The sequence below is a fragment of the Fukomys damarensis genome, unplaced genomic scaffold (genome assembly GCF_012274545.1).
Source record: "Fukomys damarensis isolate Sample0158 unplaced genomic scaffold, DMR_v1.0_HiC HiC_scaffold_34, whole genome shotgun sequence".
NCBI classification, from domain to species: domain Eukaryota; kingdom Metazoa; phylum Chordata; class Mammalia; order Rodentia; family Bathyergidae; genus Fukomys; species Fukomys damarensis.
The window spans coordinates 328332-351355 of NW_022900946.1; the positions used below are offsets into that span (position 1 = coordinate 328332).

General features: G+C 44.2%; 1 protein-coding gene across 2 annotated transcripts in view; it reads right to left on the reverse strand.

Moving 5' to 3' along the window:
• Positions 1-11759: 11759 nt before the first annotated feature.
• Positions 11760-23024, reverse strand: part of Fus (FUS RNA binding protein) — a 12781-nt gene continuing 1516 nt past the window's right edge. The window contains exons 2-15 of one of the 2 annotated variants that reach the window (XM_010617453.2): positions 22309-22333; positions 22046-22200; positions 21033-21174; positions 20706-20893; positions 20142-20349; positions 18532-18566; positions 17022-17054; positions 16104-16207; positions 14388-14517; positions 13907-14008; positions 13668-13791; positions 12843-12943; positions 12215-12362; positions 11760-11963 (exon numbers count right to left, since the gene is read on the reverse strand). In XM_010617453.2, the coding sequence (XP_010615755.1) occupies positions 11924-11963; positions 12215-12362; positions 12843-12943; positions 13668-13791; positions 13907-14008; positions 14388-14517; positions 16104-16207; positions 17022-17054; positions 18532-18566; positions 20142-20349; positions 20706-20893; positions 21033-21174; positions 22046-22200; positions 22309-22333 (1535 nt within the window). In that variant the 3' untranslated portion in view covers positions 11760-11923. Of the gene's footprint in view, positions 11964-12214; positions 12363-12842; positions 12944-13667; positions 13792-13906; positions 14009-14387; positions 14518-16103; positions 16208-17021; positions 17055-18531; positions 18567-20141; positions 20350-20705; positions 20894-21032; positions 21178-22045; positions 22201-22308; positions 22334-23024 lie in introns of both variants that reach the window. The other variant, XM_010617452.2, reaches the window with a different exon arrangement.

Below are 23024 nucleotides of genomic sequence, written 5' to 3' on the forward strand. Positions count from 1 at the left end.
CCCCCCCCCCATAGCCCTATATAAAATGGCCTCTGTTTCTGAGCTAGCCGCCTCTCTGAGCTACTTGGCTTGGGGAGTGCCGTCTGGCCAGACTAATAAAGGTCTATTTGCCAACGTGCCTGGTGTGTTCCTTCCTGAGTGACTCTTGCTGTCCGACAAGCTCCTGGAGCCTCGCTGAGCTTCTGAGCCCAGCATCGTGGAAGCCTCTTGGCTGTTCACGCTCCAGGAGTAAAAGTGAGACTTAAGTCTTACAGTAGAGACCTCAACCTGGTGGCACCAATCCTTCATCTCACTGGTGTAGGTTTTCTGGCTTCCACCGCTGGCCTTTGGACCTTCCGGGTGCAGAACCTCAATAATCACAAGCATGAGACACTGCCGTGGGCTCTAGGCCACTGGCTGGACTTGCGGAGGACATTGCCTTGTACTCTAGGCCTTTAGCTGTGGGACATGGCTGTGGGATCCAGACCCTTGGCTAGATTCTTTTGGCCTCCAGGGTGTGGCTAATCTATTGCTCTCCTCTGTATCTTTTTGGGTAAATATAAAATAATCCTATAAATTATGTCCTATATTAAATGTATTCCCTTGCCAAAACCCTGACTACAACGGTGGGGGGGCTCAGTTCTATCAGAAGTCTCCTCAGATTCTTGGCACAGACCAGTCAACGAACTAGGCATAGCAGCAGCACATGCATATAATCTCAGCACTAGGGAGATTATGGCAGGAAAATCTCTGAGAACTTGAGGCCAGCCTGAGCTAGTGGGACCTTGTCTCAAAAAAATGAAAAAAGGAAACCGGGCGTGGTGGTGCACGCCTGTAATCCCAGCACTCGGGAGGCTGAGGTAGGAGGATCACTGTGAGTTCGAGACCAGCCTGGGCTAACATAGCGAGTTCCAGGTCAGTCTCAACTATGTTATGAGACTGTCTCAAAACAAAAACAAAAAAAAAAGAAAAGAAAAGAAAAAAGGGCTGGGGATTTAGCTCAGTGGTTCTGCCGCCTGCCTTGCAAGCTCAAAGACCCAAGTTCAATCCCTGGTACTAAAAAAATAAATAAATAAATAAATTCTTAAGAGTAAAGCTCTACAAAGTTGTTTTGTGTGTGTGTGTGTGCGGAACCTGGGACTTAACTCAGGATGTTGTACTTGCCAGGCAGGCAGTGGTGCCATTGAGCTAAACCTCCGGCCCCAAAACAATAATTTTCAAATCCCAGCTCCATCTTTCGCTAGCTAGAAGACAGTTGGTGCCTCAGCATTCCCTCTGCACAGGAGGAATAACAGGGCATGGTTAATCAATTAACAGCAACTGGGCCCACGACAAGTACATCTGAAGTCAAGCTCCTGTTCCTAACTCTCCAAAGCCTTAGAACAGCCACTGAGCACCAGTGCTATTCTGTACCCACCACCGAGGCTCATCCTGCTACTCCCAGTCCTGGTGGTGGTTTAGTTCTGTCAGGAGGCCTGGCCCAGTCCAGGTGGTCCCCACCATATCCAGTACCTTACAGCTGAAGAAACACGAAAGAATATAGAAACAGCTGGAAGACCAGGACTGAGCATGTCAAGAGGGCGATACTCTGCCAAGATCCAGAACTGGCTTTCGGAGACACTCAACAAAGGGGGGCAGCTCAGTTTGTATGGTACCGTTGTGCTATACACCTAGCAGACTGCCCCAGTCCTCACTGGACCCACACAGAAGTTTTCCACATCCCAGTCCTATCCAAAGGCTCCCTCTGCATCCCAGATGACCCAGCAAAAAAGTCACAGAGGTGTAAACAACGTCTGAAAACTGTTGTCGTCAGGACGCGAAGGACAGCCAGACAGCAGGGATGCAGTTTTGCCCAAGGAGTAAAGGGCTGAAGCTCTCACAGGCAAGCAGCAGCCAACTCTCACCAACCTCGGTTGTTATTAGATACCGGCACAATACTTCCACGAGAATAAACAGTTAAGTTAGTGCCTTACAGATTTATCTATAGCAAAGCATTAAAAAATATTTTTTTATAAACACCTGGTTCTAGCTATTCATATACTTTCTTGAAACAGACTGTTCCCAGAATGTTATCGGATGGTTCTCAAGACTGTTGGCAGCCTTGACCTTCTGAGTTGTGGCTCCATGTGCAGAACCACAGCTGCAGTTCCTACTCCAATCTGAGTCACAATGTAACCCTCTCCTCTACACTTCCCCGTTTCGTTTTTGCTTCATTTCCTGCAGCATCAAAGGAAATACAGCGGCTTGTCAAGAGGCTAGTCCTTGCTGACGCCAGAGTCTTCCCCAGGCTATCCAGAAAACAACACAAATACATATGAATATTAATAACAATCCTATAGGGGATCCTATCACAGCCTTAGAGAGGATTTAGATCCTGACATCGATTACACTTTGTGCAAGATCAGTTCCGCCAATTAACTCCAATTGTTCTTGCTAAGTCTCCCTAATTTGGTTTCGTAATTCCCAAATCTCGTAAGATATATTCCCGTGATTAAGCAGATGTTTGTTAACCTTTTCCCAAGGAAATACAGTTTCCTTATAAGGAATAGGAGTCACACAAAAGGTGGATACATTCCAACCTCAGCGCAACTGAATCTAGCGCTGTAAACTAACAATTTGATCGCCCACCATTACAGCAGGTCAGCAAGTTGGCTAGAAAGTTCATTATCAATCTGACGTTGTGATGTCCACAATTTTTCTGACTCTGCAGGCCAGTCCTGGGCAAACTCAGGAGTCTGTATAGCTTGATGGAGAGCAACTCCAGCAGTTGCCGCCGTGGCTGTAATAGCTGTCAGTCCGAGGACGGCTGCACCAATCCGCTCGATCACCCTCTTGGACCTTTTCAGGAGTCCTTTAAGAATGTGTTGTAGCATCAAGCTAGAAGGAGAATCCTGCCATCGTCTAGTCATAGGTACAGGTAGACATACGCCTGCTCTTGCCTTTAGAATATGAAGACTATGAGAGCTTGTATTAAACATTATAGTATGATTTATACAGGTAAAAAAGGAACTGACACAAGTTACCAACCCCACTGTTTTTATTCCAGGTAGCAGTCCCATTCATGAACACAAAAGGAAGGTGAACACAGGTCTGACTATAGCTGGTTTCATTTACCATGAAAGATAACTGACTATGATTATTAGTTTGATTTTTCCATATATTACCTTTCCATGCTCTTAAGGGTTTAAGGGCAGCCCCCACCTTCCAAAGATGAAACTGCATAGGTTGAAAGGGCAAATGTAGGCTAGATGTGGCAAACCCGCCTCCATGCCACACGATTGACTTATTTCCTTCACTATTAGGAGTGATCATTCGATTCTCTCGGTGCCATCTGAGATCACAGCCACACCCCTTTGCTCGAGCAGAGCCCACAGGACTCCAATCAATGACACTTCCATTGGAAATATCAAGTAAGACTCGAGCAGTTTCACCTCTGCACTGAGTCCAATGGACCCAATCACTGAGATGATTAACAATGGGTGCACGGCAAGGTGGTGGAAGATCAGGACGACTAGTTTGTTTGGTTGAATTAATTTTATTAAACCCTTCAACACTTAAAAGAATCTTTGTTTTGTTTTGTTTTTTTGAGACAGGGTCTCACTATGTAGTTGAGACTGACCTGGAACTCACTATGTAGTCCAGGCTGGTCTCAAACTCACAGCGATCCTCCTGCCTCAACCTCCCGAATGCTGGGATTACAGGCGTGGGCCACCACACCCGGCTTTAAAAGAATCTTTTAGGAGCAACATTCTTGAGGTCATTCTGAACCACTGAAAGCCATGCCTGGGGGACAATTTTAAGAAAATGTTCTTCATATCCAATACAAGTAGGTAAACCTTCTGCTCCAACAGTGTAACTTTTAATTATCCTTCCTTCCCTCCCTGGCCTAAAAGGGCCACGATCATCATAGGGGCCTGGCACCCAGATGGAATCATTTACATCCATGGCGATGGTATAATCCCTCCAAGTAACAATCCTGTTTAAGGGTAGATTCGGAATGTAAGCCCAATAAGTATAATTTTTCCACTAACCTGTGTAGTAATTAAAGATAGCATAGCCAAAAACAAAGCGATCGATGTAACTGGTTGTCCTGATTGTTGAACCACTCGTTGGCCTTCATCAGTTAACTTTTTAATTTGGCCCCAGGTAGGCAGTGGAGCACGTTGAGTTCACAGAAGTCACATGAACCTCTGGACGGTCAATATGCATGTGTTCCGTGTCGTTTGTGATTCCCAGAGTATCAAACTTTCGTTTCTGGCTCATTTTTCAATTTTATGTCTGGAGTCGGGACCCAAAACTTCTCGCAACCTGTGGAAATAGAAGCATAACCTCGGCCCCACCTCAAAACCCAGGCTGGTAGCCAGGTTTTATTGAGTGGTGGTCAATAATAAATAGGTTGATCTGACTCCTTAGATTTTTGAATTTGCCAATGGTGTCCAGCTGCTGTGTGCCCGACAGGTACCTCATTCAAAAAACTAAGAGTAAATAAAGCTTGAGATAGTTTCTGTTGTACTGTGCCCCACATCAGAAAACATACAAATTTCTTGCTTAAATCTTCCACTCAAGCTTCATTAAGACTCAGAAGAAGCCAGGTACAGTGGTACATGCCCGTAACCCCAGTACTCTGGGAGAGTGAGGCAGGAGAATCTCAAGTTGAAACCTACCTCGGGCAACTGAGCAACTTATCAGGACCCTGTCTCAAAATAAAAACTCAAAGTGGGGAGAAGACAACAGATGAAACTCAGCAAGAAGATCCTGGGTTCAGTCCCAAGTACCATAAAATAAACTCCTACCTGCCCTCTAAAACACACACACACACACACACACACACACACACACACACACACACACACACAGATGCAGAACAAGCAGAACAGAAGCTAGTATTGGTTATGCTATGCTAATTGCAAAAACGCATGTGCCAATTTTGCTTTCTTACCTTCTATGCACTATTTATATAGAAAGCTTTGTACAAAATTGCCCTTCAGGGCGGAATGGGGAGAACAAGCAAGAACAGAGCCTCTACCACACTCCATGGCATCACTACCCCAGAGTCCCTGTTAACTCACAGAGCCAGAATCCACGCTCTAACAAGATCAGCAAGTGAGTCATGTTTACACATGCCTGTCATGCACTTATCTATACATATAAACATACACGCACGTGACTCTGGCCTACCAGATAATATACGGTATAGTATTTATGTATATGTACAATTTGAAAATCCCTAACCAAAAAATCCAAACTGGGGGCACCAGGGACTCAGCTCAGTGGTTCTGCCACCTGCCTCACAAACAGAAGGTCCCAAGTTCAATCCCTGGTACCAAAAAAAAAAAAAAAATCCAAAATGCTTGGGTTTTTTTGGTGGGGGTGGTATAGTGGAGATCAAACTCAGGACCCTTGCACTTGCCAAGCAGGCGCAGCACCACTAAGCTGCATCAGTGGCCAAAATGCTTTTTAAGCACTACCACGACAAATGGAAATTTCTGTACCTGACTTGTCCAAACACACACTAAAAATCACCTTCAGATTAAGGAGAAGCTTCTCTACAGCCCGTCTCTGGCTCTGGGTTTGCATCAAGCTCTCCCATCCATAGATCTTTTATGAACTTGTTTTTCTGAACTTTTTTAAATGAGCTTTTTAATGAACTTACCACCACTAAGATACAGATTTTTGTAAAAACCCTTAGGACTGTCACACTCAAGGTTGAACCCTCAGGTACTATATAGGGGCTAGGGATATAGCTCAGCAGTACAGCACCTACCTATCAAGAGGCAAGGGCAAGGCCCTGAGTTCAATTCCTGGTACCAAGGGAAAAAAAAAAAAAAGAAAATGCAAAGGCCAAGACCCAGATGAGGAAGGCATTCCTCCTGATCAGCAAAGGCTGGCCACGGCTGGTAGGCAAGGTAAGATGGACATACTCTGATGTCAACACTAAAAAGAAGCCCACCCTTCATCTTGTGCAGTCTTACACCACACCCAAGAATAACTATAAGAGAAAGGTGAGTTGGCTGTCCTGAAATAATGTAAGGTGGATGAAAATGGCCAAATTAGTATCATCAGGACTGTCCTTAATGAGGTGCTGGAGTTTTTATAGCCAGCCACTGAAAAGCCATTATCATGGCACGTGATGTCCAGATTAATGTGTCAGTGAATCAGAAGAAAAGTAAATCTGAGTAAGAACTTCAGCTAAAAATCACCTTCAGGTTTTATGTGCAGGGTATCTATGAAGCATAAGCAAATTCCATGCTCAAGTACTTTTAAAACTGGAAAGTAACAAACACAAAACATTACCTAGCTCAAAGAATCTCAGGTGAGGACACTCAATGTGTATATTCAACTTAGAGATGATTTGGTTCCAGCCATCTGAGACTGACAAGTTTGCAGAAGCCTCCCCACATGGATAGCGATTTGTCTTTTATTCAGGGACACACTAAACTGGATAGGCCAGCTTTCCCTCAACTTCTAGAAAGTGAGAACAAAGCCTGTCAGCCCAGAATCAGAATGTCCCTACTCCAGGATTGCAGTCAAGCCCCAAGCACAGGGAACAGCTACAGAATCTTCAGCTGCACAACACTGCCATCCCTCGGCGAGGCGTGTGTAGGCAAGATGCCACCCGCTCTCCAAGCTTACCTTCGCCCCACTTCCGGCCTCCTATCCTCGGACTGTTCACAGCAAGCCCTCACTGGCACAGCACTTCCTGAAATCTCCTTCCCCATCTCCAGCTCCCCTGGTGCCTCTCACTGTTTCCAAGTTGAAGGAGCTCTCCCACAATTCTGGACTAAGGCCACAATCCAAGGAACGAGAACACTATCAGCAGAGGGCACCGTGTCTTCTGGATTGAAATCTCTGCTCATAAATTACCTGCTTTCTTCCTCAAGTCTATTCCTGTCAATATCCTGTAATACCAACTACTGGGACAGCTGAGGCAGGATCGTGAGTCCAAACCCAGGCTGGGCAACTTAGCAAGACCCTGTCTCAAAATTAAGAACTTTTTGGCTGGGGATGGTGGCACATGCCGTAGGCTGGCATTCAGCAGGCTGAGGCAGGAAGATCACTGCAAGCTTGAGGCCAGCTTGGACTATCCAGTGAGTTCAATGATATTCAGTAGTAAGACTCTTAATTTCCTATCTCAAGGTCAATACCAAAGATGTCCACATTCCCATCTTTACTGTAACACTATTCACAATAGCAAGGGCTGGGGATTTAGCTCAGTGGTTCTGCTGCCTGCCTTGCAAAGACAAGGTCCCAAGTTCAATCCCCGTTCCCACCCCCCAAAAAAACCCCCACCTCACAATAGCCAAAACATGAAAACCTAAATACCCATTAACAGATTACTGTTAAAACACTGTATATCCATAATGAAATATTATCACCGAATCTAAGACATGCTAAATGACAAGCCAGGCACAAAAAGACAACTTGGCACATGATGTCATTTATACATGGAATCTAAGAAGCAAGCTAAAGATACAAAACTCAGTCAAATAGGGGAAGCTGGTGCAGGGGAGGGACAAGTAAAAAGGTGACGCCAGTTAAAGGTATGACGTCTCATTCAGGAGTGCCGGTGATGTCCTGTACAGCATCAGGACTATACAGCTGGGAGAGTAACTCAGTAGTAGAGCCAAGCTCAGTATGTATGCAGGAGTCTCTGGGTTTACTCCCCGGTACCACAAAACAATGGACCATGTATTTCAAAATTGCTACGAATGGATTATAAATGTTCTCAAAGTATATGAGGTGAAAAAAAAAATTTTTTTTTGAGACAGGGTCTCACTACACAGTTGAGACTGACTTGGAACTATGTAGCCCAGGATGGTCTCAAACTCACAGCGATGCTCCTGCCTCAGCCTCCCAAGTGCTGCAATTACAGGCATGCGCCACCATGCCCAGCCATGAGGTGAAATTTAATCACTACATGATGCATACATGTATCAAAAACATCACACTGTATCCCATAAATGTCACTATCAATGACAAGTTTGGAGAATGAGGCTGGAAGCGTTGACACATATCAAAAGGTAGAATCAGTGCGTAGTCTCCTGAGAACTCCTGGTCTGATACTGACAACTCAGCCCTCCACCTAAGCTACTGAAACCTAGTCAGGCCCTGCTTGTGACAGAGGAAAAGCTGAAAAGAACCATAACTAAACTAAGGGAGGTGGCCAACAGACCTGCAGCACCTCACCCTACTCACAATCACCCTCATTTTTTCCATTCTCAGTAAGTGGGAGGGACACGGAGTGCTTCAAGGATGCAAACTGAGTGCTCACTTCAGCAGCATATACGCTAAAATTGGAAGAACGCAAACTGAAGCCAAGCGTGGGGGCTCATGCATGTAATACACGAGGCTGACACAAGAGAACCAACCTTCAGGCCAGCCTGGGTTACACATTAGGTTCAAGGCCAAACTCAACCATATGGTGAGAGCACTTCAAAAAAATCCAGAGAATCTGAACTGCTGCCAGGCATAAAAGCAAGGTGCCTACAGTTACAGATACTCTAAGACTGAAGACTGCTAGAGCCCAGGAGTTCAAGGCCAGCCTGGGGCGTACACAGGACTCCCCATTTTCTGCAGAAAAGTGGCAGAATGAAATGTTACGCATGTAGTTTAATGGTAGACCAGGTGTCTGGCATGTGAGGGTCTGGGTTCAATCATGAGCATCAGAAATTAATAAAGAATGCAGCCAGGGGCTGGGGATTTGGCTCAGTGGTTTTGCCGCCTGCCTCACAAGTACAAGGGCCCGAGTTCAATGCCCCAGCACACACACACAAAAAAAGCATCCAGGCACAGTATCACACACCTGAATTCCAGCTACCCAGGAGACAGATCACATGCTCCAGATCAGCCTAAGCAACTTAACAAAACTGTCTCAAAAATTAAAACACAAAAGCAGTTTTCAATAACTAGATGGCTGGAAGCCAGGTGCGCTAGTGCACACCTGTAACTCAGCACTCTGCTGAAGCAAGAAATCACAAGTTCTAGGTCAGCCTGCGCAACTTAATTTAGCAAGGCTGTCTCAAAATTATAAAAGGGGTGAGCCAGGAGTGGCGGCGCACACCTGTAATCCCAGCACTTGGGAGGCTGAGGCAGGAGAATTGCTGTGAGTTCAAGACCAACCTGGGCTACATGGTGAGTTCCAGGTCAGTCTCAACTACATAGAGAGACCATCTCCAAAAGAAAAAAAAAAAAAAGAAAAAATTATAAAAGGGGGCCTGGAGATATAGCTCAGTACAAAGCTTAGGTTCAAACCCAGTAACACTTTTTTAAAAATACCAGTAGGGGGCCAGGGATTTAGCTCAGCAGCTCTGCTGCCTGCCTGCCTCCCAAGAACAAGGACCGGAGTTCGATCCCTGATACCTAAAAACTTACTGCACACGCATGCCAGAAGCCAAGTATGCTGACACACACCAGTCATCTAGAACTTGGGAGGCTCAGGCAGTAAATGCAGATGGAAAAGGGCCTCTGCTGTAAATATGAGTTCTCATTTGTTCAAAGTTCAATTAACTGAGAGAAAACAGAGTAGCCAGGGCTACTCTGAACCTACTCTTTAACACTTCCAAAACAAGGGGTTGGGGATTTAGCTCAGTGGTGCCGCACCAGCCTGGCAAGCACAAGATGCAGAGTTGGAGTCCTGGTGTGGGGGGGGAGGGGTCCTGCCACAGGGGAGAGTAAAGCTTTAAGTAGGGTAAGGTTTACCTGCCTCAATCATCAGAAACCTGAAGACGAAACGAAACTCCCACAGAAAACAAACTTCAGAAAAAAACTTCTGAAGAGCCAGGGACACAGCTCAGTGGCACCATGACTGCCTGCCAATGCCTGCCAAGTGCCAAGGTCCTTAGTTCAACTTCCAGCCCTCCCACCCCCCAAAAATTAAGAGCCAGGCATGGTGGGGTATGCCTGTAATCTCAGTACTCTTGAGGCTGAAGAGGATCACCAAGAATTCAAGGCCAGCCTGCCCTACAGTGAGTTAAAGACCAGCCTGAGCTAAAAAGGGACACTGGGCTGGGGATTTAGCTCAGGTGGCACTGAGCCCACCACCCAGGCACAAGGTCCCAAGTTTGATCCCCAGTACTGAAAATAAAGACCGCCTCAAAAAAAAAAAAAAAAAAAAGATGTAGCTCAGCTGCACGACACCTATGAAGTGTAAAGTTCTGAGTTCAATTCCTAGTACAAAAAAATTTAATTTCTACCGGGAGGGGGAAGAGGTTTAAAAACTGCCAACATGGAAAACATTTCCCAACTACAAATCTCAGGCTTATTTGCAAGCTGTGGCACTTGTCTTACAAACTGCATTATGAAGTGTCACTGTCAAAACTCTCTCTGGGTGGAGATGTGGTACACATCCGTGATAGGAGCAACAGCCTAGCCACGCAGGAGGCACGGAGCTTGCTTCCCAGCATCACCAAAACACAAAATCACCTTTGTCTTGGAAATGATCTTCAAGTTTGTCAGTTTTTTGAGACAGTCTCAAACTCTCAGCAACCCTATCTCCATCTCCCCAGTGTGCCAACAAACCTAGCCTGATTCTCAGTTCTGTAAAGTTTGTGTCATACAAGTGGTTGGCAGGTATGGACAAGTTTACTAAACTCAATTTTACAAGTGAAAGGAAAGCAAGTCTTGGGGGTCAGGAAAACAGCAGGTACCAATCCAAGCCCTATCCCCTCAAACCAGGCAGCACTCTCCTCCTCTTACAGTAATCTTCCCCTTTCTCAACCTCTTCTACTCATCCTTTCTCCCAGTAAGCATCCTATTTAGTACTATAAACTGGAATAAGACATCCTGAACAATGGTTTTGGGATGAAAATGCCGATATGAAATCAGAACTGAATCCTGACTTCTACTTTGATTCTGAGAGCAACCGGCAACTGACACACATGACTTTCAGCCTGCAAAGTGCATGGCCTGGTCTCTCTCCCAGGGTTCAGGGTTAGATCACGACAATCCAATCTCCATGATACTAAGTAGTGGCCCGAAGTAGGTACTCAAGTTATCTCTTCCATATGAGACCCAACTTGGCTTGCCATGTGCCCTCTGATAGATTTGAATCCAGCCCCCGCAACCGAAAAAAACAAAAAAACAAAAAACAGCCAGGCGTGGTGGCATACTCCTGTAATCCCAGCACTCGGGAGGCTGACGCAGGAGGATTGCTGTGAGTTCGAGACCAGCGTGGGCTGCATAGTGAGTTCCAGGTCAGTCTCAACTACCTAGTGAGACCCAGTCTCAAAAAAAAAAAACAGCTTCAAAACACCCATAAATGGGGCTGGGGATTTAGCTCAGTGGTTCCACTGCCTGCTTTCCAAGCACAAGGACCAGAGTTTGATCCCTGGTACCAAAAAAAAAAAAAACATAAATTCTTAAAAAGGCAAAATTATAGGCCAGGAATTTAGCTCAGTAGTGCTGCCTCTGAAGCACAAGGTAGAATTCAATCCCCAGTACCAAAAAAGGTGAAATTGCTACAAACAGTAAAGAACACCTAAATAAATGTGATAAAACTCCCAAACGAAAGGGCAAATATGAGGTTAACACTCATGACATCATGTCTATTGTTTATCCCATTTACACCGCCAATTTTGCTATGATTTAAGTAATCTCTACTCTTAAGGACACCTCTTGTCCTTTTCCCCCCTGGATCAAATATCAAACATTTCATTCCTTGCTGGGCAGAAACAAAATTATTCCAATTCCTGCTATGAGAGATGATCTCAAAGAGGAAAATTCATATTGTTGAAGTGGACATCAATCCTCCAGGAAAGTGAAGAGGGTAAAGCGGAACAAACTTTTAACTAAAACGATGGTTTTTAATGAGAACCAGAGGTATGGTTACAATTACGTAGTCCGACACAAAAAATCCATGGGTGGATCAGGAGTTGGAAGGTTACAAAATAACAAGGGTAACACTGGGTACAGGGAATAAAAGTTGTTCCAAACTTTCAGAGCCAGACTAATACGGCCTCTCCCTGCGATCCTGTCTGTGCTCACCCCTGCAGAAGGGAAAGAAAACAAGACATTAATTTGATTTACCAACCTCTCGACCACCACCCTCCTTCCTGTACTTCTAAAGTAGACTAGTTCCTATCTTCCTTTCCTCTCCCCTCACCACCCAATTAAGTTTACCGCCCAGTTCCTTCCCATCTTTCCTGCTATACATCCAAAGAAAACACTTTCTCAAAGCTCTGCTACCCCATGTCCTCTATTCAACTGCTCTATTTTTTATTTTGATTTACAATCTTACCTGGAATCCATCTTGCCAGGGCCAAAGCCGCCTCTGTCCCCACCGCCCCGGCCACCTCGGAAGCCCCCGCGATCACCACCACGGCCCCGGTAGCCACCCCGATCATAGCCTCCTCTGCCACCACGACGATCATCTCCATAGTTACCCCCTAGGACAAAACATACATATCAGATCTCCATAATCCTACCTCTCCAGTAGCCTCCCTGCTCAAAAACTAAGCATTAACCAGAAGTGGTGGATGTGTGTGTGCCTATAATCCTAGCATTCTGGAAGGCTGAGTAAAGAAGATTCCAGGTTCCAGTGTACCCTGGGTAACTTAAAAAACTGTTCTCAGGAGCCAGGGATGTAACTCAGGAGGCACAGAGCCTACCTAGAAAGCACAAGGTCCTGAGTTCAATTCCTGGTACCAAACGGACTCTCAATAAAAAAAATAAAGGAGTGGGTATGTAGCTCAGTGTGAAAGCCCTACATTCAATCTCCAGCACTAGAGATTAAAGTTAAAAAACAACATAAAATGTAAAATAGGGCTGGCACTTGGTGAAAGAGCCCTAGGTTCTAGTCCCAGCCCTATACAAAAAATGTCTTAAGTTATTTGGTCCCAATCCCTCAAAACCAGCACTTTTCTTACCCATATGGGAACCTCCTGGACCCCCTCCTGGGCCATCTGGTTTAGGAGCCTTACACTGGTTGCATTCATTTCTCCAAGAGAAGTTCATGTTCTCACACGTACTAAGGGAAAGACAGAATTATAGGAAAATTCCAAAGAAAGGTTTCTCAAAAACATAGCCAGAAATCCAGCTACAATTATCAAACCCACTCCATTACCTTTTCCCACAAGGGTACTCCCTTATCTGGGGTTTGTTTCCCATCAGTCAACCAGTTTCAATATAAAAACTCCCAGAAACAATTCCTTTCTTTTTTTTGGTACCAGGGATCAAACTCAGGTCCTTCCACTTGCGAGGCAGGAGGCAGAACCACTGAGCTAAATCCCCAGCCCAATCCGTAAGTTTTAAACTGTAGCAGAATAGAATCTCAATCTACTTACTGTCCTTCCCACAACACGAACCATCCCTTTATCTAGTATACCCACTGTATACATACTATGCTAGCCATTTAGCCAATACAGTCATCAGATCCTCTGACTCAGTATCACAAAGCTTGGTACTACTACTCAGGTGCAGGCATCCACTGGAATTCTTAGAACAGAGTTATCTCCCACTGATAAGGATTACTATCCAACCTGAGTTAAACCATTCCTTTTATAATGTGGTCTGGGGGGGAGGGCTGGGATCAAACTCAGGACCTTGCACTTGCAAGGCAGGTGGTGACACCACTGAGCTAAATCCCTGGCCCAAAAATGTCATCTTGACATTCATTAGTTCAGAAAACATCCACAGTTCTACTGCGTTATCAGTGGGCTCACATGTAAGTCAATTAAAAAAGTTTCACTCACGGATTAGGACACTTCCAGTCCCCAGCTCGCTGCTGTCCTCCACCACCACCACCTCCACTGGGGAATCCTCCCCGGCCACCACCACCACTGCCACCACCTCCATAGCCTCCACGGCCCATGGGTCCTAGTAGAGGCAGAGTAAGCATGGTCTGAGTCTGGCCACTGTAACTCTTTCCACAGAAGTCCTTGGCTCTGGCTCTGTCCCCATCAGCTCTTCATACCAGCAGTAGGCTCCTTACCTCCTCTCCCTCGGCCTCCTCGGCCATTGCCACCACCCCGATTGAAGTCTGCTCGACGGGTAGCAAATGAGACCTTTATAGGATTCCCAGAGAATTCTTTACCTAAAAAAATAGAGACTTTCAGGCTGGGATATGTAAAGCCCTAATACAATCCCAGAACCACAAAAAAGCCACTTCTGATTCAAAAGCCACAGATCAAGAAACATTTAGCACAATCTAACAGATTGCCTTCCTGAAAAGGTTTCTAACCTATTAGCAAAAGTGAGACTATGGGCCGGGGACTTAGTTCAGTGGTTCCACCTCCTACCTTAAAAGCACAAGGACCAGAGTTCGATACCCAGTACCAAAGAAAAGAAAAAAGAAAAGACTATACACTGAAATTTCAGGAAAGTGCTAGAAGACTCAAAGGCCCTCAAAGTGTACGCTGTCTCTTAAGGCTAATTATACCCTACCCCACATCCCCACCCTTTCTCATACCTACCATCAAACCAATCAATAGCTGCTTTAGCAGAAGGGGGGTCATCAAATGAGACTGTTGCCTCTCCCTTCAGCTTGCCAGTTTCCCTATCTGTGTACAAATTAATCATGGGTTGTCCAGTTTTCTTATTGGTCTGAAAAAATCAAAGGAAGATATCAATTTTAGAGGATACAAACCAGTCATCCCTTGATATCCTCAGGAGATGGGACTGTTTCCAGGTCCCCCTAACTCTGCATAACCCACTTATGCTCAAATCCCTCACATTACAAAGCCCAGTACCAGGGATTTAGCTCAGTGGTGCCACTGCCTGCCTTGCAAGCACAAGGTCACAAGTTTGATGCCTGATACCAAAATACAAAAAAACAAAACAAAACCCTGTATTATACATATAGCCTACACACATCCTCCAGCAAACACTTTCATCCATTGAGAGGGAAGGGAGGGCAATGGCAGGCCATTTGCCTAGCATGCACAAGGCTCAGAATCCCACCCACCTCTACCACCACCACCACAAAAAGAAAAATCACCTCTAGCTTACTTAGTAATATGCAATTACAACGTAAACACAAGTCATTACACTATGGTGTTTTTAGGAACAAGAGTCTGAGCCAGACATGATGGCAAATGCCTGAAATCCCAGCACTCATATGAGGCTGATCTGAGGCAGGAGAATCTCAAATTCAAGACCAGCCTGGGCTACACAGTAAATTTAAGTCAGCCTGAACTACATAGTGAAACCCTATCTCAAAGAGGGAAAAAAAGGCTCAGGCAAATTCAGTACAGACACAATTTCTTTCTCCAAGTATTTTCATTATGAAGTTGATTCAACCTATGAATGCAGAAATCAGTGTACTACCTTCCCTCTACCTCCTCCAGAACCTGAGCCCTACCACAAACTTTAGCTACCCTCTCCCCAATAACTTCTTCCTATCACACATGTAACCCAAATTAAATCAGTCTAGGCTGTGTTTTAGGTCACTCCCATACCAATCATACCTCATGTGTGATTTCTCTTCAAAAATGAAAGAGTTCAACAAAATTAGCTGGCAACAATCTTGTTTTAGCCAAGTGTGGAGACAAGCTCCTATAATCCCATTTAAGAGGTTGAGCCAGATATTGTGGTACACACCTATAATCCCAGCACTCAGGAGGCTGAGGGAGGAGGACTGCCAGATCAAGGCCAGCCTGGGTTACAAAGCAAAACCTTGTCTCAAAAAGAAAGGTTTACAACAGAGGACAGCAATTTCAGGCTAGCCTGGGTAACTTAGCAAGTCATCATTTAGTATAAAAAAGGGCCAGATATTTAGTTCAGTGGTGCCATGCCTGCCTCGCATGCAGAAGGTTCTGAATTTAATCCCCAGTACCTGAAAAAACAAAATAGAATAAAGAAGGCAAGGGCTGAGGAATAAAGAAGGCAAGGGCTGAGCTGTAAAAAGCTCAGCAGAGCACTCTTGGGTTTGACCCCAGATAAGAATGCTGTTTTTACTGCTGGCAACCATTAACACTTATTTTCAGCTAGGTGTGGTACACAGCTCTGATCTCAGCACTAAAGGAGACTGAGGCAAAATCATTCCAAGTTCAAGTCCTGCCTAGGCAATTTAGCTAGACCTTGGCTCAAAATTTTAAAGGAGGGAGGGTAATTGAGTATAGTGCTCTTAAAAATAAAGACTTTTACTAAATGTGTGAAACCCAAATGCACCTACTCTGCTACACAAATACCTTGATAATGCCAATCTGCTTGAAGTAATCAGCCACAGATTCAATTGTAACGTTCTCACCCAGGCCTTGCACAAAGATGGTGTTGTTGTCTGAATTATCCTGTTCTGCTTGTTGAACACAGGAAATGAGAATTTCAAGAGCAAAGGAAATACAAAGATTAAAAAAAAAAAAGACATAGGTAAAAATAAGTGACTCAATAATCTAACTTTGAAAAACAACTATTAATCTGTGGAAGGAAAAATCTCTAAGGGACTCAAGTATCAATCCAGTTATCATTTTGGATTTGGGTTAGACAACCAAAGGGAAATTCATGTGTATCCCTTCTGTTACTGGAATGTCTATAAACCAGCCACCTTCATAAATTTTAGTTTTACAACTGCCCTTTGAAACATGTTAAACCTTAACGGTTAATAGGGACCAGGAGTCAATTGCCCAAGATCACAAGAAAGCACACTAGTGGTTCATTAATTTTCAATTAAAGATTCTTTAGTGTAAGAAACTATTTTAGATTAGAATATAATAATCCGCCATGAATACAAACAAAAGAGAACATTCATTCCCTTTTATCTGAGTCACCAAGTCTTTCATTCATGGATTTTATTCTTGGACATGAGCCACATTTTTAAAAAACTACTTAAAACCAACAACTCTGAAGTGTGAATGACAGTTGCATCAGCACTACCTGGTCCTTGTCAAAAATGCACTCTTGGGTTCACCCCAGACCACTAACTTGCTGAGGAAACTGACTTTTTAAGTTAGTTCTGATACCATACATACAGTACTCATCTAAGGAACTGCTAACTAGAGTTACCCTAAGCTCTCTTCCCTCCTCTAACTTTACTTTTTCAGTTTCAAAGAACATCTTGATAAAGTATAAATACCACTTCAGCCATTCTTTCATACCATCAGTGGACTCACCAGAATCATGACGTGATCCTTGGTCCCGAGGGCCTTAAGTGACATAAAAACAAAAAGAAAGAAAAAAAGAAAAAAAAAAGAAAAAAAAGAAAAAATAAAACAAGGAAAAGAGCCGTTAGTCAACTGCAAAGGACAAGGAAAAAAAATACACTACATTAAAATTCTTTCAAAATATCAGGTAAGTTCACACAGCCTCACTCCAAACCCTGTTCTTGGCCTGCCTAGAGAAAATCAAAGACAGGCTAGGGCAATCACAGGCCCCTTTCTCAAGATCTGTAACTTCAGTCCCCATGGGGACAAGTCCAATATTTCAGAAAATGCTGCCTCCCCCAGCCTGGGCTGGGAAATGTCCTCAGCACAGACTTGGGCGGGGGATGGGAAAGGACCCATTACAGTTAACAAACCAACTCAGAGCTTGGCCCTGTTCTCTCACCCGAGAGACAGGCTCACCACCAGCAACGTGATGTGCATCCATCCAGTTCTCCAAACTTTAACACCAAAGACACATCCCTTGTGAAGTAATTTTTATCTTTAGAAACCATTTTTTAAACCATGTTGTTTCCCCAAAGCCACATGAAAATAAAAAACATTAATAGCTATCATATTTTAAAGCATGTCCCAGGGAACAGACCAGAAATCTTATTTCCATAATGCAGCCTCTACTTTTTTTTCAAGAGACCATCTTTGACCAATGTTTATCTGAATTTGTCATATGTAAATATCGTACCCATACACAATGACACCTAAATCATGAACCCAAGCCTTTGGCTTTAGTGTTGAGACAAATCAAGAAACCTTGTTAGTTAACCAAACCAGAAAAGTTCCAGCTTACTGGGAGACTTCTCAAATTTGCCATTTTTCCATGAATTCAGTTCGTGCTGTTTAAGACCTGGTTATTTCCCATGAGCCACACATGCTCCCAACCTTTCTTGTAGTAGTGCACACCTTCCTTTCCAGAGCTAGTTTCTATTTGCTCAAGTTCAGAACGTGATCAAGTTCAGAACGTAAGGAGAGTTGCATTGACACCACTCAGTACTTAACATAAGAATATATACCAACTTCACCATCCTCGGGGCAAGGCAGTATTTCATGTCCTTCTCCCAGAATTCAAACATTTGGAGATTGTTATCACACACATACACACACACACTAGCCTTGGACATAAATGATCAAAAGGATCCTAAAAAGCCAAGTTGGTACGTGTTCCAGCACATTCGTTTCTCATGATGGTAGTCACTATGTGCCACATATGTGTGGCAACACCCGTCAAGAGGCCTACTAGACACCTCTATGAAACAAGTCAAACCACTCTGGTACAGATACTTTTTAACCTGCCTGCCTCCAGGTTAGCACACATCTGGCAGCAGGTAGCATCCTCCCCAACCCCTTTCCAGAGGTGGTAACGGACAATTCAAAACCTGTGACACTTAACAAGCTAAGACATCTGCAAATGAACAATCAGACAAAGCATTGCCGGGAGTTGGGAATTTTGGAAACTCTGTTCACTTACCACCAAATTTATTGAAGCCACCACGGTCACTTCCGCTGGAGAAGACAAGTTAGAAGAAATGACATGAAGCTTCCAACGGCTACAAAAGGGTGTTTTGTTTTGTTTTTTAACATTACCCAAACATGGGTAGGTGTTTTGGGAAAAAGATACAAGTGGCCACTAACATACATCCCTTCCTGACCGACCCTTGTCTGACCTTTGAGCATGTCACACACACGTGTGCAGTTTCTCAGACACAGTTAAGAATTTTGCTTTAAAAGGTTATATATCTATTTCCTCTTGGGAAAAAAACGACCCATTTTCCTTGGCTGTTCTTCCGACGTAGCAGATGTTTTTTTCCTCTTGTGGCGAATGGTTGACAACCCAGTAGTTGGTTTAAAAACTCTACCCCCCCACGTACCCAGAAGACATTTTCACACCAGGCTGGGGTAGCCCTGAACACAGATTTGTGGTTTTGCTTTGAAAGCAGCAAGCAGACCCAACCCCATTCCGTAAAAAGTCAAAACCAAAGGCAATTTCCCCTTAAAGCGAGACAAACTTAGCTAAGCCCTACCCTAACTACTGAGCTGTTCGATCACCCCCCCCTTCCCCGGGGTCACCCCTTCTACACTGCGAGAAGAGCGGAGTATTTGCAATGTCACCTTTCATACCTGTGGCACATAAAATGCAGAGCAGGTTAACAGTCACATAACAGTTGTTTTTCTTTTTCAAGTTTTGCATTAAACATACAACAAGTTTTCCTTATTTTCTGTACATTACTGAGATTGCCCCCACCCACCTCTGAATACTTACCATACACAAACTAATTTTAAAAACCTACTTTTTCCCAAAAAATTGTGTAACATTGATACTCCTCCCCCTTTCAAGGGCGAGTAGGGTCCTTCATATTTACCAACAGATTTGACAAATTTTTAAATCAAATCTAAGGCTCAACTTCAGCGAGGAGATCCAGTTGGACAAGCTGCTTTTAACTAACCAGGGGAAGGCGGACAGTGGAACAAATAGGTGGGATACCACCCACTGTCAAGGAGTATTTTGCCCCAAAGGACTGCACACTTCAGTCAAACAACCCCATAAACCACAAGTCACACACAAAATCACAAATCGGTCAAACTATACAAATCAAGCTCATGGATTCAAATGACTATAGAATACGGGAAGAGCAGCCAATTCCTAGAAGCTGAAGTTAGGTTAACCATTACCAACTCCCTTGGAGGATACATAGGAAAACACATACCAAGTTTCCCTACTATTTTCCCAGGAGTGGGATCATCGGTTTCCCTTGCAAAGAAAGAAATCTTTCACTTCCATATTTTTTGCCTAGGATATCAATGACTCTAATCCATACATACTACATATATTCCTTTGGAAACAAAAGCATTAATACCCAAATGTCTATTCAGATGTGTGGACAGAAATTCAAGCTCCCAAGCTCACAAAAATAAAATGGGGATATACAAAGAAAGCCAGTGCCCACAAATCAAAGTCCTCACAGATTCCCAGAAAACAAGACTACTAACCATGCACTGGGGATTGGCTTCAGGGGAGATTCATGCAACCCTCCACACTCCCCGCCAAAGATACTCCCTGGCTCATCATGAGACACCTACCCCATGCCGCCTCTGCCTCCACGGCCACCTCCACGACCTCTGGGTTCATAGCCACCACTGCTGCGGTTGTAACCACCGCCACCACCCCTGCCTCGGCCCCCACGGTCCTGTTGGCCTCCCCCGTAGCCTCCACCGCCACCACCACTCTGGTCCTGATTGCCATAACCACCGCCACCACTCATGGAGGACTGATCTTGGCCATAGTTTCCTGTCAAAGAAGAAAAGATACTTTAAAAACAAAAGGTAAACACCAGGGATTTAGCTCAGTGGTGCTGCTGCCTGCAGTGCAAGCACAAGGTCCTGAGTTTGATCCCTGATACCAATATAAACAAAGAAACAAACATACAGACAGACAAAAAGGATGGATATAAATGTAGTTTCAGAGCCTGTGTTTAACACAGATTTAATCCCAGCACTAAAGAGGGAATAGGGAATGATACAGCATGAAATGGATGAACAGTGTCAGAAAGGAATAACAAAGCTAGGCAACAAGGAAGCAACTTTTAGGATTAGGCCCAAACAAAATATAAACAAAGTAGGAGACAGTTGAAGACGCCTTCTCACCTCCACCACCCCCTCCTCCGCCTCCACTGCCACTGTTGTATTGGTTCTGCTGTCCATAGCCCTGAGGAGGATTATAGGAGCTTTGCTGCTGTCCGTAGCTCTGTTGCTGTCCACCATAGCCAGACTGTTGGCCATAGCCCCCACTCTGGGGCTGCCCATAGCTGCTGCTCTGAGAACTGCTACCATAACTGGGGGGGGGAGAAAACCAAATCATGATCCTACAGTATGTATGCCCAACACATCCCTTCTTGTACTTTACCCTACTCTTTACCACAACAACCCATCAATTACCCCTTATCTTTCCAGCCTCAGACCTCAACACCTTACCTTCCCGAGGTGCTGCTTGTAGCTGGTTGCTGGCCATAGCCAGGGTAAGAGGACTGCTGCCCATAAGACGACTGGGAACTCTGGCTACTGCCATAGCCACCAGTAGAGCCATAACCCTGGGGAGCTGACTGAGTGCTATAGCCTGCTATTAAGAAAAGAAAAAGGGAATCACAAAGTCTATAAGGAGAAAAAAGGCCCTTGAAAAAGACACGATATACCACCTAATGTTCATCCATAACTGAAAGATGGGCTTAAAAAAAATCTTACCACTCAAGTTACCCTTCTTTTAAACTTTTCAAATATAACATGTTAATTTTATTCTAGGATTCCAATTTCATTTTACCTACCCAAAAGCCATCTCTGAGCCAACTAATCACAGCCCAAAAGATCTCTATTTAAGTGCATTTTAAAGTGCTGGTATGCATACAGTATATACAAGACAACCCATTATCATTTATACTTCTGGACCTCTTTATGTATCACAGGAGGTAGAATAGCCTGACTTCAAGCATTTTCAAGCAAATCATTTCCTCCATGTAAGAACCAGGGAGGGAGGGACATGTCACTGCTTAAGAGGCTGAGAAAGGAGGATCTCAACTTCAAAGCCAGCCTGAACAACTTTGCAAGTTCCTGTCTCAAAATCAATAATGGGTTGGGTATGAAGCTCAGTGACACTGTATACAGTATCTGCTTAGCATGCAAGAGGCCCTAGATTAAATTCCCAATACCACATAACAAAGTCATAACAATAAGCCTATAAAACTGTTTTCCCCATAGGGAATATATCCTCTTTTTTGGTATGAAGGATCCAACAGAACTAAGCCTAGAAAATAAAAGAAACCACCACAAATCAATAAGCATTTTTGCTTTCTTGAAAGGGCTAAAACTCCAATAAAGTTTTAAGAGCTATATATGTTGAGTCAAGTTTCAGCATTTTAGCATTGTTCAGATTTTTAAAAAAGCAGCGTTCAGAAAGGGCAGAAAGAGGCGGGATAACCCACTAAGGGACTCACTGTTCTGAGTCTGTCCGTAAGAAGAACTGTAGCTGCTCTGGCCATAGCCTGAAGCATCTGGTGACTGGCCATAACCACTGTAACTCTGCTGTCCATAAGGCTGATTGCTCTGCTGGGAGTAGCCCTGCCCAGGCTGGGTTGGGTAGGCCCCATAACTACAAAAAAGAAAAAAAAAAGTGTATCACAGAAAGCTACCTTAAAAGAGGGGAGGACCTAATATAATCTTTACTTCTACAAACTATGAAGCTCAAAACATGACTCACCTTTGGGTTGCTTGTTGGGTATAGTCTGCAAAACAAAAATACAATTACATTAGTTTAAGCTGCCACCCTAAAATTTACAGTTAAACAGTACAACATTCCTTAAATTCTGGAGCCTCCAGATCAAGAAAATCAACATTTCACTGCTTTCTAACAAAGCACAATTTCCTCTTGACACACTATTTGAAGACAAGTTAGTTTTCTTACAATTTTAAAGCAGGGGAGGCCTGGCGTGGGAGCACATGCCTGTAATCCCAGCACTTTGGAGGCTGAGGCAGGACTTTCCTGAGCTGCAGGAGTTCAATGACAGCCTGATCTCCATAGCAGGACCCTGCCTCAAAGGAAAGACCCACAAATTAAGAGACCAAGAAGACTTAACAATTGGAAAAACTAAGGATCTCGTTGGACACCTACAATTGTCTCCAAAATCAATTTGTCAGGAACTGATCTAAATTTACCTAACATTTCACTTTTACACCCACTCTTGGGAAAAAATATTATCGCCAAGAGCCAATATACAGTAACTCAAAGTCACAGAGCTAAGTGACACAGATTTGGTTTCAATTAAACCCAAGGTGGTATTGCTCCGAATGTGGCATTCGTAAGACCCAAGGAAGGGGGAAAAAAGACCCAAAGACCAAGAATGTCTCCCCCCAAAAAGCCATTCCTACAGAGCATGGTAGTCCATGCCTGTAATCCCAGCATGGCGGGGGGGGGGG